General features: G+C 29.5%; 2 protein-coding genes and 1 non-coding gene across 3 annotated transcripts in view; 2 read left to right on the top strand and 1 right to left on the bottom strand.

The window, feature by feature from the left end:
- The first annotated feature begins 140 nt into the window (after positions 1-140).
- Positions 141-9449, top strand: LOC130802447 (zinc finger BED domain-containing protein RICESLEEPER 1-like). Its single transcript, XM_057666467.1, has 5 exons — positions 141-155; positions 2294-2406; positions 2890-2910; positions 3046-5068; positions 9375-9449. Exons 1-5 carry the CDS (start codon positions 141-143, stop codon positions 9447-9449), a joined length of 2247 nt encoding a protein of 748 aa, XP_057522450.1.
- Positions 6737-6810, bottom strand: TRNAI-AAU (transfer RNA isoleucine (anticodon AAU)). Its single transcript has one exon. It is a non-coding gene; the product is annotated as a tRNA-Ile (tRNA).
- Positions 9450-14638: 5189 nt separating the features above from the next.
- Positions 14639-18774, top strand: part of LOC130803061 (uncharacterized) — a 5076-nt gene continuing 940 nt past the window's right edge. Inside the window, exons 1-4 of the mRNA XM_057667220.1 lie at positions 14639-15383; positions 17402-17530; positions 17613-17733; positions 17934-18015. Coding sequence (XP_057523203.1) covers positions 15066-15383; positions 17402-17530; positions 17613-17733; positions 17934-18015 — 650 coding nt within the window. The 5' untranslated portion in view covers positions 14639-15065. The remainder of the gene's footprint in view (positions 15384-17401; positions 17531-17612; positions 17734-17933; positions 18016-18774) is intronic.

Raw genomic sequence — 18774 nt, 5'->3', positions numbered from 1 at the left:
CAGAAGTTGGTATTTCAATTTAAGTTAGTTTTGAAAATTTTTGAGGTTTTAAAAAGGAAAGATTATTGTTTGAACATATAATAATGAATATTAGATATTATAAATGTTAAGTTTTCAAATATATAGCAAGTATAAATATAATGGCAGTCGTTAAAGTATTCAAATGACCCATTTTTCTTATTTCTTCTTTACAGTTTAAGAATTATATACAATAATTAAAAAAAGTAAAAGTTAAATTACAGATTTTATTCTCATAACTGAATTATTCTAAATTTTATAATACTTCAATCGTTAAAATCTGAAATACTTATAAACATCTTAAAGTTATTAGTAATATTAGGTTTTTTGACACATTGAGAATGACGAGTTAATTTCATGAGACAAATGTTTGATTTACATCACGGTATCTACCCTTTAGCCTACCACAAAATTAAAATAACTTGTCACAAATCATATGGACTAATTAAAATTTCTATAAAATTTTACTTTATACATGACTTATCTTCATTCTTTTTTGTTCTATTACATAATAAACTAAAAAAATACAAAAAACTATATGAAAATTAAATTCAGAATATTTTTTAATAAATAATATTTACTCTCTAATAGATATAAAATATTCATTTTTGATTAGGTAGTCCAAAACTCAACCTTATTTTTCGAAAAAAAGTATAAAGTTCAATTTAATTTAGAGTAAAGAGGAAGGAGGAAAAGAATATATGCAACTTTCTCATCACTTTTAGAATCGAAATCTTGATTGAGCACTAACATTTTGAAAAAGGCAAAAAGATAAAGTATTGTAAGAAATTTTTGGACACGTGCATGTCGCATAAAGTGACTATAAGACGTGACTCCAATTCCTGAATCATGATTTTGGGTCCCACCCCTGCAAAATACCAATCATAGATTTGCATAAATACTTCCACTTATAACATTTCCGCTTTTTAATGCATTCTAATTCACTTATTTAATTTTTAATATCTATAATTATGTATAATAAAAAATTATAAAAATTTAATATTAATAATTTTTACAATTAGATGAATTAAATAAGATTTTTTTACTATATTTTAACTTGTAGATTAAAAATTAATTATAAATTAAAAGTGATGAATAAATAGTGTTATTTTTGCTAATGTTGCAACTAATATAAAACGGATGAAGTATTAAGGTAAAAATAGACCACAATAAATAAGTTTATATTTACTTCCTCCGTTCCAAATTATTTGTAACATGAGCAAAATGTCATTATTCATTCATTACTCTTAATTTGTAATTAGTATTTAATCTACAGGTTAAAACATAATCAAATGAGATCTTATTTGATACATTTCATTGCAAAGATTATTAATATCAAATTTTTATAATTTTTTATTATACATTAAAAATTAAATATTCATTAGATTGCGTGAAAAAGAAAACGTAGGAAGATGTACAAATAATACAAAAGTAAAATTAGATAAGGATGTGACCACTAACCAACACAAAAAATATTTAAGTATATTTTTTCTGTTCCACTATATTTACTACATTTAACTTTTTAGACAATATAATGTGTTATTTTGATCATTTATATATTGAACTATAGATACCTAAAAATTCTAAAAAATTAATATTGTGAAAGTAATTAGACGATTCAAACAAGATCTCATTTGACTATATTTTTTCTTAAATATTGGCCGCAATATACATAAACGATGAATAGTGTTAAAGTCATTATATAACGAGTATTTCAAAACGAGGAAGTACAAATTAAGGAGGATATCACAACAAAAAGGTGATTGTTGTGCGGCAGCGGAATCAAGTTCGATGAACAATAATGAAACAATAAGAAATTCAATGCAAACAATAAGAAAATGACACAAGAGATTTAACGTGGTTCACTATCAATGTGATAGCTACGTCCACCGGCACCGAGATCAAATATTTTCACTATGATCTAGAGCTGTTCATGGGCGGGCTACCCGCCAAGCCCGGTTTGCCCGGCTCGAAAAACGGGCGGGCATGGACAGCGTTTTTAAAAAAAAATTTAAGTTTGGGCGGGTAATACCCGCCCGCCAAGCTAATTGGGCGGGTAGCGACACGTAAAAAATACCCGCGGGTATACCCGCCCGCCCGCTTACTTTAATATATATTAAATATTTAATAATCAATTTAATTTTTAAATTTTAAGTAACCGAAAAGAGAAAAAAAAAAAGAAAAAAATTTAAAGGAAGTAGGTGGCTAAGTAAGCGCCTCTTTTAAGTTAGACAATTCGCAAACCCTAAAATTTCACTTCATTTTCCTCTTCCAGAAACCAGAATCCTGCCGTCTTCATTTCTTCACATTTCCATTCTCCAATCTCGAATCTCCATTAAAGCTTCCCGGCGGTACTCCTCCAGATTTCAGAACCTCCAGCTGTCTCAGGTAGTGTTTGTGATTTTCGTTTATGTTTTTCTTTTTCTTGTAAATTCATGTAATTCCTTTTGTTTTTCTTGATTGTAATTCTTATTTTCTTCTAAATTTAAGTTACCATTTTGATTGTAATTCCTCATTTTTGATTTTCGTTTCTTTGATGATTAGCAGAACTTTTTTTTTTTTCTTTTTTTGGTTATTTTTGTACAGATTAATTTACGCCATACATTACAGAGTAAAGGTGTTTATGTTTTTCTTTTTCTTGTAAATTCATGTAATTCCTTTTGTTTTTCTTGATTGTAATTCTTATTTTCTTCTAAATTTAAGTTACCATTTTGATTGTAATTCCTCTTTTCTGATTTTCGTTTCTTTGATGATTAGCAGAACTTTTTTTTTTTTTTCTTTTTTTGGTTATTTTTGTACAGATTAATTTACGCCATACATTACAGAGTAAAGGTGTTTCTGTTTTTCGTTTTTGTTTTTCTGTATTTACAGATTACAGATTACGCCATACATGTACACTATAAGTTTTATGTAATTCTTATTTTTGTACAGATTACAGAATTAATGTTTCTGTATTTACAGAACGTTGATGATTGTAATTACAGAACTTTCTTATTTTTGTTTCTGTTGAATATTGAATTGATGTAGCAAAATTTTTGGCCGCCTCTTTTCTGATTTTCGTATCTTTGATGATGTAGCAGAAATTTTAAGTGTAAAACATATGGCATCACCATCAGGTTCTTCTTACTCTCCTATTGACTTGGATTCAACGGCTAACAATCGTGAGGAAGACTCAATTTCAAACGAGGACAATGTACAAGCCATCAACAATCAAGGTAGAAAATTAAAATCACTTGTTTGGCAACATATGAAAAGAGATACTCTAATAGATGGGAGTGTTCAAGCTACTTGTAAATATTGTGATTTAAAGTTCAATGCTAGTCATAGTAGTGGTACATCACATCTTAAAAGACATATCGATAAATGTCCTAAAAGAATGAATCGTGACCTTAAGAATTTATTGCTTGGTCGTTCTCCATTAAGTGGTGATAGTAATATTTCTTTGAAAAATCCAATCATTAATTTTGAGGAAGTACGTAAAGGCATTCATGTTTTTATTGTTGCGGGAGCTCATTCTTTTTCTACTTGTGAGGAACCTGGTTTTAAATACATGGTTTCTCAAAGGTGTCCTCAATTTTCATGCATTAGTAGACATACTTTGAAGAGAGATATCTTTAGGCATTATAATGAAGAAAAAGTGATTGTTAAGGATGAATTGAAAAAAGCTCCTGGTAGAATTTGCCTCACAGCAGATAATTGGAAAAGTGAACACACAGATGACGAGTATATGTGTATTACTGCACATTGGGTTGATGCTAATTGGAAATTACAAAAAAGAATAATTAAGTTTGGGGCACTAACACCTCCATTTGATGGAATTTCTTTAGCTGATGAGGTAGCTTTGTGCTTAAGTGAATGGAAAATTGACCATAAGGTTCTTAGTTTCACTGTTGATAATGCATCTTATAATGATTGTATGATTACTTTTTTGAAAAATCATCTTGATAGAAAAAATAGCTTGTATTTTGATGGTCAGTTCTTTCATTTAAGGTGTGGTTGTCATATTATTAATCTTGTTGTGCAAGCTGGATTAAAATCCATAGATGGCGTTGTGGCAAAGATCAAAAAGGTTGTTAAACACTATAAGCACTCAATTCCTAAGAAGAAAAAATTTTACAGTGTTGCCGAAACAAGTTTTGGTATTAAGACAAAAAGAAAGTTACGTGGGGATAACAACATCAGGTGGAACTCAACATTTCTTATGCTTGATCGTTATATATTTTTTAGAGATGTCATTGATCATGTAGTTAGTCGGGATAAGGACCTTAGTGTGTTTGCTCTTTCAAAGGATGAATGGGATAAAGTTATAGAGTTACATGGGTTCTTGAAAATCTTTTATGATGTGACAAATTCATTTTCAGCTTCTAAAACTCCTACTTCAAATCTGTATTTTGATGGTGTGTGGAAAATTCATAGAAAATTGATAGAAATAATGGATGGTGACAATTCTAGTTGTGGCTTAGCTGCTATGATTAAGGATATGAAAACAAAATTTGACAAGTATTGGTCTGATTGTAATGTTATATTATCATTAGCTGCAGTTTTGGATCCTCGATTTAAGTTAGATAGAGTTGAATATTGTTATCAGAAGTTGTACGGGGAATCGTATGCTAGGGAGAAAGTTGAGCTTGTAAAGAGCACTTTATTTTGTTTATTTGATGAATATAGAGATCAGATTTGTGCTGCAAGTTCCCATAATTTGGGCACTAGTGGCACTGCTGACTTTCCAACAATAGTAAGTTGTGTGACAGATCAAACTCAAATGGAGGAGGATCTAGATTACAAAGTGTTCCTAAGTAAAAAGAGGAAGGTAGATGATGAAAAAACAGAATTAGAGTTGTATTTGGAGGAGAAAACTCTTGACTTCTCATCAAAATTTGATGTTTTAGCATATTGGAGTACGAGAGTGGATAGATATCCACATCTTGCATGTTTAGCTCGTGATATTTTAGCTATGCCTATTTCTACTGTTCCTTCGGAATCCGTTTTTAGTATGGGAAAAAAGTTGATAAATCCTTGGAGAGCATCTTTAGGACAAAAGACAATTGAGGTGCTAGCTTGCTATGAAGATTGGTTGCGTTCAAAAAACCTTAAATTCGGTTTTTACTTTTTCTTATTCTCTATTATTAAAAGTTGAATATATTTTAAATATTATTATTATTATTATTATTATTATTATCATTATTATTATTATTATTATTATTATTATTATTATTATTTTTAATATATGGATACTCTCTCAAGGTACATCGAATATGTTTAATTATGGCGAGCCATGTTTAGAAGAAGATGAAGAGGAGGATGAAGATGACGATTGTGTTACCATTGACGAAGTTTTTTGAAACTTTTTATGTATTTTTATATGGTTGTAATTTGAGTAATTTGATACTTTTTATGTATTTGGACTTTTGGAGTATTTTGGACATTGTATTGAATTTTAATTATTATCAAAACCCAACTTTAAATTTTCAATTATATTTTTGATATTTATGTAATAAATACCCGCCTACCCGCGGGTACCGCCCGCTTTAAAAATGGGCGGGTAGCGACAAAAAATTATGCCCGCAAATGCGGGCGCGGTTTTGTAAATTTTTGCCCGCGGGTAGATTTTATGGCAAATACCCGCGGGTATACCCACCCAAGCCCGCCCATGAACACCTCTACTATGATCGTAAAGAATTTACAAGATGAATTTCAATCACACTCACAAATTAATGGCTCTCTTGTGATCTCTCTCAATTTGTGAATTATTATATCTTAATCCTAAAATGGGAGTTTATATACTAATACCCAATAAAAGGAAGTTATTACATGATAAACACAAAGTAACCGTCCCAAAAGACACCTCCCGTGAAAAGAAACCGCTATTTCGCTAGCTGTGTACAACTACGTAAGCCGCGAAATGGAGACAGAACGCACTCTGCGCCCCGCGGACTGAGGCAACAGCTTTTCCGCGCCCCGCGGACCTCCTCTTTGACTCATACTCATCTTCTTTAATGGTGCTTGCTAGTTTGAGTCACCATTAATCAACAGTGATCATATATGTCAAAGTTTATTACTAAAACTAAAAATAAGATAATTAAAGTGAATTGCTTTCAAAAGAAAATCTAACATTTGCTCTGAATTAAAATAAGTATTCTCTATGTAGTAATGTTTTATATTGTTACTACATTTAAAACGAAAAAAATATATATTAGATTGAGAGTAACTTATTATCTCATTTAAAATTATTACATTTAACTTTAAAAGTTGTCACACTATAAATTGAAATATAGAATTCTAAATAGGACGAATGGAATATATTTTATGCCTACCGATCATGCTAATACTGGGAGTTATTAAATTTCGCCATCCTTTTCATTTTATCGCCACCCCCTTCCCACGAAATTACGTATTTGCCCCTGAAGTTTAAAAATTACAAAATTGCCACTCCTTACAAATTTCTTATTTATAATAATAATAATAATAATAATAATAATAATAATAATAATAATAATAATTATAATTAACTTTTTATATTCTTAAAAAAAATATAAATAAAATTAATAATAATAACAGTAGTAATAATAATAATAATAATAATAATAATAATAATAATAATAATAATAATAATAATAATAATAAAATTAAAATTAATAATTAAAAAAAAAAAATTGAGTCGCCCAGAATTGGGCGCCTAAACCATGGTTCAGCCGAAAAATTAATAATTATTAAATAATGACTTGTACAGGTCTCGAACCTGTGACCTTTTTATTATTAGTACAACGCTCTAACCAACTGAGCTAATAGGCCACATTAATCTATAAGTTATTATTATTAGTATTAGTATTATTATCATTATTTTCCAAAAAGCAAAAAAAAAAAAAAAAAAAAAAAATTGAGTCGCCCAAAATTGGGCGCCTGAATCGGGGTCCAGTCGCCCGGTTCTGGGCGGCTAAACCATGGTTCAGGCGCCCAATTCTGGGCGACTGGACCCCGGTTCAGTCGCCCAATTTTAGGCGACTCAATTTTTTTTTTTCTTTTTGGAAAATGATAATAATAATAATAATAATATTATTATTATTATCATTAATTTTATTTATATTCTTTTTGAAGAATATAAAAAAGTTAATTATTATTATTATTGTTATTGATATAATAATAATAATAATAATAATAATAATAATAATAATAATAATAATAATAATAATTATTATTATTATTATTATTATTATTATTATTATTATAAATAAGAAATTTGAAATGAGTGGCAAAATTGTAATTTTTTAAAAATCAGGGGCAAATTCGTAATTTCATTTGGAGGGGGGTGGCGATAAAATGAAAAGGGTGGCGAAATTTAAGGATCGGGATACTTTATTCTAAATTCTATGTCATACATGTCTCTCTGAAATTGTTAGTTGCTATATTTTTTAATATGAGAATTTTTGAGGATAAATATAAAAATCTAAATAAATAAAAAAAAATTGTCGTATTTAATTTTCGTTTATCCAATGTATATTACTACATTCTTATATTTAAATACATGTTTATAATCCTTACGTTCTTTCATTAGCAAATTCAAAAATCTCTCTTTATATCATTTTTTTCAATTATTCTTAAATTTCAACCACACTTAATAAAATATCCAATTATCTCACTTTTAGGAAGTGTGATGTATAAGCTTATTAGTGGATTTATAATTGTTAAGTTAATTTTGAATAAAATAAGACAAAAGATATGTGATGATACAAACAAAGATTGCAAATATGTGAATAAGAATTACTTAATAGCGTTTAATATCCAAAAGCAGAACAAAGAAAACTTAATAGGACAAAATTAAAATTAATATGTAGCAAACTCAAATGCAAGATATTGACAAAATAAATATCATTAAAGTAAGAATAAGATGAATACTTCTTATAATTAATTTTATTAAAATATCAAGAACGCTATTAATCACAAACAACTATTTAAACTGTTACACTAAACACACTCTAAAGCAAACTAAACTAAATTATAATTAATTTGATTAACAACACAAAAGAGACACTTTAGTTTAAATTGTAATCAACTCCTTCAAGAAATTACTTCTCTGATCCACCCATTTGATAAAATAACCTAAAATAAATAGAATAGAAGAGTATTCAGATTTAAGGGAGCAAGACCAAGAATTACTTCTTTGCATTATCATTTAATATTCAAAAGTAAAAATAGAGCTGAAAAGTATTCGGATTTGATGGAGCAAGACCCAAATGACTTTTCTGCCCCGTCCATTTATAACCATTATTCAAAATGATGTAAAATGAGTACTGCAGAGGGTACTTAGATATCATGAAGCAACACCAAGAATTACTTCTCTGACTCATCCATTTATAATCATAAATTTAAAATGATGCAAAATGAACAAGACGAAAGAGTATTCAAATTTGATGGAGCAAGACCCAAATTACTTCTCCACCACATCCATTTATAACCATAATTCATAAATGTGAATTCATTCTGAAGTCAGGTCAAAGTTGAATTAGGTTACAAGAACAAATAAATATCTAAACGTCGAGTCCATGTTGAGCACTTTTAATCGCTACCAAAAACTTTAACTTGTGATTAAGATGATTACTTAATATAATATCAAAAGTCAATGTGACATAAGGTTATGAGTTCAGACTATGTGGGTTGAATCCTTGTATAAGACGGTCTAATTGTGAGATGCACTTTATACATGGGTTAAATAGGTCACTAATACATAATTTTTAGCATTTAAACTTTTTGTTTTGTGGTCGTCTCACAGAGAGATGATCTCTCACACCTACTAGTGTACATTTTGCAAAAGTATATGCAATAAAGTGCATTTTTAGTTATCAGATACTTGAAAAAAGCATGAATTATTTATTTTTTCAAGGTAAGGTTTTAGTTTTGATTCTTATTGTCCTTTTTCCTAGTCGGGTCCTCCCCTTTCATTATATTTTTAAAAAAAGTTTATTTTGTGTTTATTAGTGAAATAAAGTAATTAATGAGCATAAAAAATAAACTTAAATATACTTGATGCATTTATTCGGTTAAACTTTGTATTTATACATGGGGATTAAAATAAACACAAATTTTAAATGAGACAGTCTTACAATGAGATTATTTTTATTAGACTGACTTAAAGTATACTTATATTCTTAAAGCGATCACTTATAACGTTGAAGTGATCACTTATAATCTTAAAGTGATCGATAGTAATTTTAAAGTGATCACTTATATTTTTAAAATCATCATCTTTTATAGTCTCAAGTGATCACTTATAACCTTAAAACGGTCACTTACAATCTTAAAGTGATCAATTAAAAATAGACTCATAATAAGAACACGTTTAATGTACTATTATGATATAGACATATAGCTATGGCCCTATATTGATTATTGGGTTCAATGTTAAATCAAAATGTTTGATGATTGTAGGCAATTGAACTATGTCTATTTATTTAGTGGGCTTAGGTCACAATTGGGGCCAGTTAACCCAAACCAGTTATTACATTAGACCACTTACGAAAATTTGAAAAAAATAAGATTATTTAACAACTTAATCTTTAAAATAAGCTTCGTGAAAACTTATTTCCCAAAATAAGCTTCCGTACAAAATAAGCCTCGGGTAAAATCGCTGTTACTAACAGCGAAAGAGGAAAAAAAAAATTAAAAGGCCAAAGTCGCTGTTACTAACAGCGAGTCAACTCCTTAAGTCGCTGTTAGTAACAGCGACTTTGCCCTTAATTTTTTTATTTTTTTTTATGAACTAAAGTAGCCGTTGTTAATTAGAAAAATAGTCGTTGTAATGATGCTCTATAAATAGCTCCATCATTTCCCATACTTCATTATATCCATTCTACATCATTCTTCTTCTTTTCAATCAATTTTTAAAGGTAACATAAGGTATTATGTTAGTTTTACTCTCAATTTATAAATGTTAATATATTTTTTGAAAGTTCACTTACGTTACTATATTATATGTATTATGTAGATGTCAAAGGAGCATTGTATTGAAGAGCTTTTTGATTGTGGTTATGAAGTTGAGATTAATACAGATTGGAGCGACTTCGATCCTGGGCGTGATTTTGTTGCTTGTCCTTTCTACTTGGTTGAAGGATTAGGATGCACATACTTTAGATGGATTGATCCGGAGGGTACCAAATGGCAGAGACACCTAATAATACGGCTTGAAAAAGAAAAACAAGAGCTTAAAGATGAGGATTGTAATCTCAAGAGACAAATAGATGATATGGCACATACTTTCGATTGTTGGAATGTTTCCTAAGGTCATGTCATTAGCTAGAGTCTCCTCGTCAACACCCACATCGTCCTCAGAAGGAGCTTCAACGAATTCATTACTCTCACTATTAACATCATCCCAATGCTCATTTGCATCTTCTAAGTTAAAAGTATCATCATTTGATACTTGAAATTGAAGTTGATTGGGTTCATTAGAAGGACAAGAGGAAGATGGCATAAAAGGATTTTGGGTTTCTTGGGTAGGGAAGGGCATATGAGAAGGAGCAGAAGAAGTTATATTCATGAATGCATTTGTTTCCACAACATTGATATCTTCATTCCCTAGGGACACCTCTTCTACATATAACTCTAAAGAAGGACTAGGGGTAGACCTTGAATACTCCCACATTGCATCTATAGCCTCCTCATCCTCAACCGGAAAAGCTAACAAATCTCCACTCAGATTGTACTTAAAACTTAAATTAACAGTACTTCTTGTAGTGTCAATGCCAATCTTAGAGCATATAAAATGTTTAAATTCATTCAAATCCATGTATGAGTTGCATGCAAACAGTTTACGTCTTCCCCCAACGTACTTAACATTGTTACTAGTTGATCGAATTGATCCATTCCAAAAGCATACAACAGTCACACGAAATGAATCCATTTCTACAACAATACATACAAAATCAACATCACCATCAGGTTTATAAATATATGACCACTATACATTTTAAATTCAACAACAAATTTACAAACAAACAACCTCATTATGAAGATCAAGGTAAATAACAACTACAATCGACATATTCGTAGAGTTTAAGTGTAAATGACCACCATACATGACATACATTTTAAAATCAAGACCAAATAAAAAAAATTAAATTAAAAACGTACCTCAATAAGCTGTAGATGAACAAGAATTAGTAAATTGGAAGTTTAAAAACCTACATTCATGTGAAAGTTCATTAAAATCAAGTAAACCCTAATTTTTCGAATATGAAAAAAAACACAAAAAATTAGTACCTTACGTCAATGTAGGAAGATGAAATAACTAATTACTGGTACAAACTTGAAATTTGATGAGTTTAGTTGAAGGATTGAAGTTGATTTTAATGGTGCAAGGAGAAAGAGAGCTTGTAAGTGTCGAAATGGCAAAGAGAAGGCGTGAACTGAAATGAGGAAGAAGCAATCTGGAAAAAATAAAAAGGGCAAAGTCGCTGTTACTAACAGCGACTTTGCCCTTTTAATTTTTTTTTTCCTCTTTCGCTGTTAGTAACAGCGATTTTACTCGAGGCTAGGCTTGGATGTACGGAAGCTTATTTTGGAAAATAAGTTTTTCCGAAGCTTATTTTGGGAATTAAGTTGTTAAATAACCTTATTTTTTTCAAATTTTCACCACTCACACAGTACTACCCACAATTCTTCTATGACGCTGAAAACTATAAGGGAGATATATTAAGTACGATGATAATGATGATGATAATGATTAGGTTCTATTTAGAATCAATATTACCTCTCTAAAGCTCTTATATAAATTTACGTAAAGTTATAATTTCAATAAGAGATGCTTATTATTTATACAATCATTAAAACCATCCCAAAATTTTAAATTACTATATTGAGATATAGAAGTATTACAGAAAATGGTTGATGGTTGGTTTAAACAACTACAAGTATTGGTTGATAACCTAATAGTTCTAGCTATTATAAAGATATTTAGTAAAAATTAATTATTAATTGTTAACAATTTTAATGAAGAAATGGATAAAAAGCCAAAAAATAAATATTGTAAAAAATTATATATGGTTAAAATTACAATATAATTATGAGAGAACATATGAGATCAAAACCAAGAGTAAAAACAAATTAAAATAAAACTCTAATAAGAAGATAAAAAAATGCACACATAATGTGGGTATTAGGTAAATGAAGTTTTAGTTGGTGTTTTTTTTTTTTTTATTAATTTTTGGCTTATTAGTTAGTTAAAAAGCTAAAAAAGTGTATTTGATAGATATTTTTTAAGCTAAAATGAAAAGGTTAATTTAATTATATTTTTTATTTGTTGCTAGATGAACTACTTTTTTCCAATAAACAACTAAGTACTTTCTAAATATCAAATTTTAAAAACTTTTGTTGGATCTATATTAAAAAAACATATTTATGTGGGTTCTTGATAGATTTGTCTCAATAAGTATTTTCTAAATATCAAATTTTTAAAATTTTTAAAAACTCAAAATTAAAATTATTTAACTTTTGAGTTTGCATTGAAATTCGCGAAAAAAAAATAAAGGAGAAGAATAAAGAAAAACAGAGAGAATATATTGCAACAAAGTATAAGAAAAAATTCATTCATATACATGAGATTTTATTAGCATCGACTAATCACATACTTTAATACCTAAAAAATTAACTTTTTATAATTTTTAATAATACAGAATATAATTTATAAAAAATTAAAATAACGTATTCGATTACATAACAAGTTAAATATACTAAACTACTATAAAAAATTGTGCAATGCAATATATATATTAATATGTAAATAAAGCATCTTTAGTTTTTTATTTAAATTTTTACAATAAAAATAAGAGTAACTCATAACTAATAAACCTGTAATTAATTTTTAAAAATCTACCTAAAATAATAAAGATATATAATGCTGTAATAATACCATTTTCAAAAACTTTACTAAAACATGTTATAGGGACTTAATTGTCAATAAATGTAACACTTATAATACTTCTCCATTTGACAAGAGTACTATAAATAAAATATTTGTCATTTAAAATTTTTTTATTTAATTGTATAATATAATTGTGTGATACTCCATAATAAAACAGGAAAGTATTTGATTTTATTGAGGCAGGGTATCTTACATAAGTTTGTGAGCAATTGACAACACAAGTCTGGCATATGAATTGTGAAGAGCATAATCACAGCTAGAGGTAGTATTTGTCTCTTCTTATTGCCTCATTCTCCCAACTATCTTTATCACTCATTCTCCCAACTAAACTCATACTAAAACCTATAAAAAATCAAATAAAAATTACCGTGAATAATAAAAATTTTGACTAATTTTTCTATAATAATACCAACTTTTAATTAACCATGCATAATACCAATTTGGGCGGTGTTTGCATAGAATAATACTAACTTTTGTTTATAGTGCCTATTTTACAAAAAAGCAAAGGTAAATTAATGGTTAATAAAAGTTAGTATTATTTTATAAAAAAATACACCTTTAAATTGATATTATTCATAATTAATCAAAAATTAATATTATTCATGATAATTTTTTTTAAAAAAAAGTTTAGAAGTAGTTGTATGAAGTACTATCTAATCCTTGCATATGGAATATAGGAGTATGTAGTAGCCTAGTGGTAGAGAATAGAAGTACATTATATACTCTCTCCGTTCCCTAAAGAAGTTCTCAATTGACATTTTGAGATTTTTCATTTGTTGTTCCCACGAGAAACCTTTCTATTTAAAAAAATTATCAATGGTACCCATGTATTTTGGCACTTTATCACTGGTACCCCTAATTTTTTTTTATTATTAATGCCCTCATACTATTGAGCGTTTTAAAACCGTAACCTTTTAAAACTTTTTATGTCCAAAATCGTCTAAAACCATTTATTTTTTTCTTTTTTTTTTTATTTTTCAACTCAAAACATAAAAAAAAGGTAACAGTTTTGAATAATTTTGGACGGAAAAAGTTTAAAAAGATTATGATTATAAATAATACGAGTGCACCATTAATAATAAAAAAACTTAGGGGTACCATTGATAAAGGGCCAAAACTCAAAGGGTATCATTGATAATTTCCCTACTATTTACTCTATGTCTCAAATTTTGGACAAAATTAACTCATTTTAACATTTTTATATTTTTTATAGTCTGCACAAATTTTTCCCACTAACTTTATAGAAACATTTTTTATTAGTTGTGGTTCAGATATATTTTCCACTAACTTTCTTTTAATGTTTTTATAATATTTATAGTCTCAATTTTTCCACCATCAAATTTATTATTCAATAAAATAATATATCTACAATCTATAAAATTTTATTTTTCTTAATTTTCGTGAACATTATACGTGGAAACTTCATTAAAAGATAAAAAGTAATAAAAATTATATCTTTAATTCTCCATCATATACCTTATCATTACTCAAATCTCAAAAATTTTATTTTAAAAGTTTATCTTTTTAATTCTCATAAACATTCATCAGAAAAAGTAATCTAAACAAATTTAACACATTGTAGAAGAACAATCTAGGCATAATTAAAGAATCTTCAAAAAAAAAATAAATCTAGGCATAATTAAAGATTAAAAAATGTATATAATTAACTTTATTTTTACAGTTTTGACTTTATTTTTTGCTCGTAGTAGATTTTTCAACTCTTCTCTATTCTATTTCTCTGCTTTATCTTCCCTTTTCTCTTTCTTCTCTCGTCTTCTCCAATTCATATCCTCTTTCTAGATTCTTTCTCAATATTCATTGTATAATTTCTTTAATATTATAAGAAAGGGGATTTTTTTCTTGTAAATCTGTACAATTCACGTTCAAAAATTCAACAAAATCGTTGAATAATTAGAAAGAGAAAGAGAGAAAAAAAATGCTGAATCAAAAAGCAGTCAATCAATACTCGATTTAGTCTTCTTGATTATTCATCAGATTCAAAACGTAGTTCAAGATTCCCATGATGATGATGAATTGATCATAATTGATTGTCCCAGCAAATGATCACTTTACTTATCTAAAACCCTAATTTTTCAATTTTTTTTAAGTTTAGGTCAATTTTGGTTGTGAATTAATGGCGCAGACTGAAGTATACGCGCCGAAATCCGGTCAATTATGGAAGACAGTGATGAATTGGTTAGCGTTTTTGTTTCAGATCTTCGTTCAGATGGTGAGAGGTACTCCTTCCATTTTTCAAATCTTTGATAGCATTGGTTTTAGCCATGGTGGACAATCTTCCTTTCTGTCTCCTTCTTCGTCTTCTCCCTCTTTTAAGCCTCTTCCTGTCGTCGAGGTTGCGCTACATAGTAGCTCCGCCACTGCTGTCGATATCAATGCTGCTGATGATGAAGAGGGTGGAAATTCTACTGCTCTTCCATTGGATAAGTTCACTGTATGTAATAGTTTTCTGTTGTTTGTGACTTTTGTGTTAGTTTAGTTATTATAGCTTTTTTAATATGATTGGAATGCTTGAATGGAATGATTATGGATAGTGGTGAAGTCAAGATAATAGTATACGGTTGAGTGAACACTCTATCTGTGTGTGCTTAAGCAACTCGGCTGCCGGTCTTCTATGTTCTTGTGTGTTAATCTATGTTACACAGTTCAATTTTAATTGGCTTTTTAGTCAAATGACCTGGCCTAGGCAGTCTGGGCATACATTCCCCTTGTTTGTGAATGACAATAAGTTTTTTATAATTGTGGAATTAAAAATCGTGATTCAAGTGTGGTTTTTGATTTGATATTCAAAAGTGATTTTTCTAGGTGATGATTGATTTTTGATGAGTGTTTGGAATGCAACTGAAGCTCACATTTTGATCATTTGTTGTAGAGAGGGTCAAATCAGAGATAATTATTATTGGAAGAATTAAAGTTTTTAGTTGAGGGTTAATCTCTTCGGATATAATTGATAAAATTTGTAAATAAGACCAGCATCTTTTGCACTAGGATGACTTCCACAAATGGAGTAACAGTAATGGGTCTAACTACCTTGTGTTATTTTTGGATTTGACAGATTAATGGTTGGAATGTATATCTAGGCTAATTATTCTTCACCAACTTGTGCTAATTTGGTAGAGTACATTTAGTTTGTAGTCTCTCAAGGTGGTGAAAAACTGAAAATCAAGAGAAGGATGTGTGAATATGCTTGCGTGAGGATTGTGTTTATGCTCAGCTTGTTCTGTAAGTTGTATATTTTTGAGCGGAAGAGAAAGGTGTTTACTCTTGGTTTTTGGTGATTGTTAGCAGTCTGGCTTGTGTCCTGGATTTTTGAGGTTGAGTCAGGACTTTGCTTTGTTTTACTTAATTTACTCTCGAGTACAAGTGAACTTTTCTGTTTATGGGACAGAGGTTTAGTAATCGTTTTGATATCGTACAGGCTATAGCTGTATCTTGGGGGATTTCTTTCAGGAAGTAGGCAATTTAGCCTTTAGCATCCATTTTAAGAGTCTGCTAATTTGGAGAAACATGCACTCCTATGATGCTGGCAAGTGGCTATTGGCTTTGTCTTATTGTTAGCAATATTACTGTTGCTTCCATTGTATTTTATTAAATTATGATCGAGTATGAGATTTTAATTTTTTGGGGTGGAAATGTTTCAAGTGATGACTGTGCAGTTTCTTGTACTGGCCTGGCTTTGGGCATAATTTGATAAGTTTATGATCATCAATTTTTTAGTTTTCCGTCTCTTAATATTTTGGAGATCTCTAATTTAGGCTTTTGGAGCATTGGCGGAGATGTCGCAAGTACAAGAATAGTTTTCATTTTGTGCCCATATAAGTTATTGGTTGTGCAAAATTGGATGCTGGATTGTTGGTCCTGTCAAATCCATATTCTCTCTTTATGCAATGTCTGTCAATGGCTTTTTTAGATTTTCTGGGACTAAGGTGTGGTTGAAAAATTTTGAACTACAAACTGATGAAGTAAAAGGTTGTATTATTGAGGATCTAATTTAGGATATGCCGATATGGACAAGTTTCACATCATTTAGCAGTGATCATGTTATGCTTGTATGGTTGTGTTGTGTCACAAGTTTAATTACTTTTTGAATATGTAATGAAGTTATAATTACTTTAATATCATATTTATTTATTAATTATCTTAATTTTTATAAAAATATTAGGAGTATATTCAAGTGAAAGTCTTACTTTTTAATCTAGAATTAATTTTTATTTTTATATTGAAAAAAGTTGCCTATGTGGCACGATGTATGCTCTTTAAAAACTGTTCTTTATATGTATTGATTGGTAATCAAAAATTGGGAAATCTAGTGTAAGGTGTTTTGTGGTTTTACATGTTTTATGCATTGCATTTGTCACTGATGTTTTGCAATTTGTTTTACTCTATCTACTTCATTCAGTATCATGCTAAAAACTTCCTTGTAATGATGGTGCTTCATTGTAAGCCTTGCAGGTTGTCCTTGATTTGGATGAAACTTTAGTGTGTGCATATGAGACCTCTAGTTTACCACCAACACTTTGTACACAAGCAACAGAAGCAGGATTGAATTGGTTTGAGCTGGAATGTGTATCATCAGACAAAGTATGTAATCCTTCCATTCCTAAATGCATCATTTATGTTGTAATTGTTGAATGAAGCTTGATTTATATACATCAAACTGAAGGAATGTGAAGGGAAGCCCAAAATCAGTTACGTGACTGTGTTTGAACGTCCTGGATTGCATGAGTTCTTGGAGCAACTTAGTGAATTTGCAAATTTGATTCTATTCACAGCTGGACTTGAAGGTTCTCTACTATTCTTTCATTTTCTCTTAGCTTATCATGCTCATATGATGCTTAATTCTTATTTCTAGGATAGTTGGCACAAGTGATTTGAAATAAAAAATTGCTCAAATTTTCTTGAATGCATATGTATGTTGAAATTTGTGGTAATGCAATAATGCTACTTTAAGAATTGCTGAATTTGTTTTTCTTGGTGTCAACAGGTTATGCTAGACCTCTTGTTGACAGAATTGATGCTAAAAACCGGTTCAGTCGTCGTTTGTATCGGCCATCGACTACAAGCACGTTAGTATTCATAACATCATGCATATGTTTTTATGATTTGACCATCTGAATTGTGTTTTTTAATTCCTTCTCCAAGAAAAAGAAAAAGAAAAAGAAAAAGATAAAGAATTGTGTTTCTTATATGATTTTGGGTAGCAATCACTGCTAGCTACCTACATTATATAATTTGTTATGTGATCTTTATGGCGTAGGTATTTTTAGCTTATTTGCCTGCCTTTAACAACTCGCACTGTTTATGCGGGGAATTTATTGTCACTAGCTCGTTTCCCGATTCTTAACCCTGCCTTAAAACAAGGTATTAGAGCCCTGTGCCTGCTTTTGCGTTCTTATTCATGTGAATAAGCTAATCTTGAAGATGGTATCTTCCATTTTCTTCATATTTTGGGCTAGTATCAATGGTATATGATTTTGATACTGATCATCCACCAACTTGATTATTAATTGTTTTGACTTAATATATAAAGTATGCTTTCATTGTGTATTTTAATATCCGCTGACATGATTCCCTTCATCATTGATATTGGGTTTGTGCATGATGCTTTACTCATGAGATGAAATTCACGTAGAAGAAAATATTAGCTGTCTGTGACTCCTAGGCATAGTGCAAAATCTTGAATATGGTCGCGGTTGTCATAATAGTTGCGAAACAACTTTTTCAGTCTATGCGGATGGTTTGCTGTCCTATCTAGTGGTTGCAATGCTTTGATGTGTTTGCACTCTGATGCTGGTTCTACGGTTCTTATAGCATAGGTTTATATA

Source organism: Amaranthus tricolor, chromosome 16 (assembly GCF_026212465.1).
Source record: "Amaranthus tricolor cultivar Red isolate AtriRed21 chromosome 16, ASM2621246v1, whole genome shotgun sequence".
Lineage (NCBI taxonomy): Eukaryota > Viridiplantae > Streptophyta > Magnoliopsida > Caryophyllales > Amaranthaceae > Amaranthus > Amaranthus tricolor.
Note: the sequence above shows the minus strand (reverse complement) of the source record. Positions and strands in the feature narration are given on the sequence as shown.

What these genes read in the sequence shown, in the direction of transcription:
- LOC130802447 (XM_057666467.1), top strand. An exon ending in AGAACCTCCAGCTGTCTCAG is followed by an intron (nt 2,407 to 2,889) that starts GTAGTGTTTGTG and finishes CTGTATTTACAG; the next exon opens with ATTACAGATTACGCCATACA. An exon ending in TAGGACAAAAGACAATTGAG is followed by an intron (nt 5,069 to 9,374) that starts GTGCTAGCTTGC and finishes ATTATGATATAG; the next exon opens with ACATATAGCTATGGCCCTAT.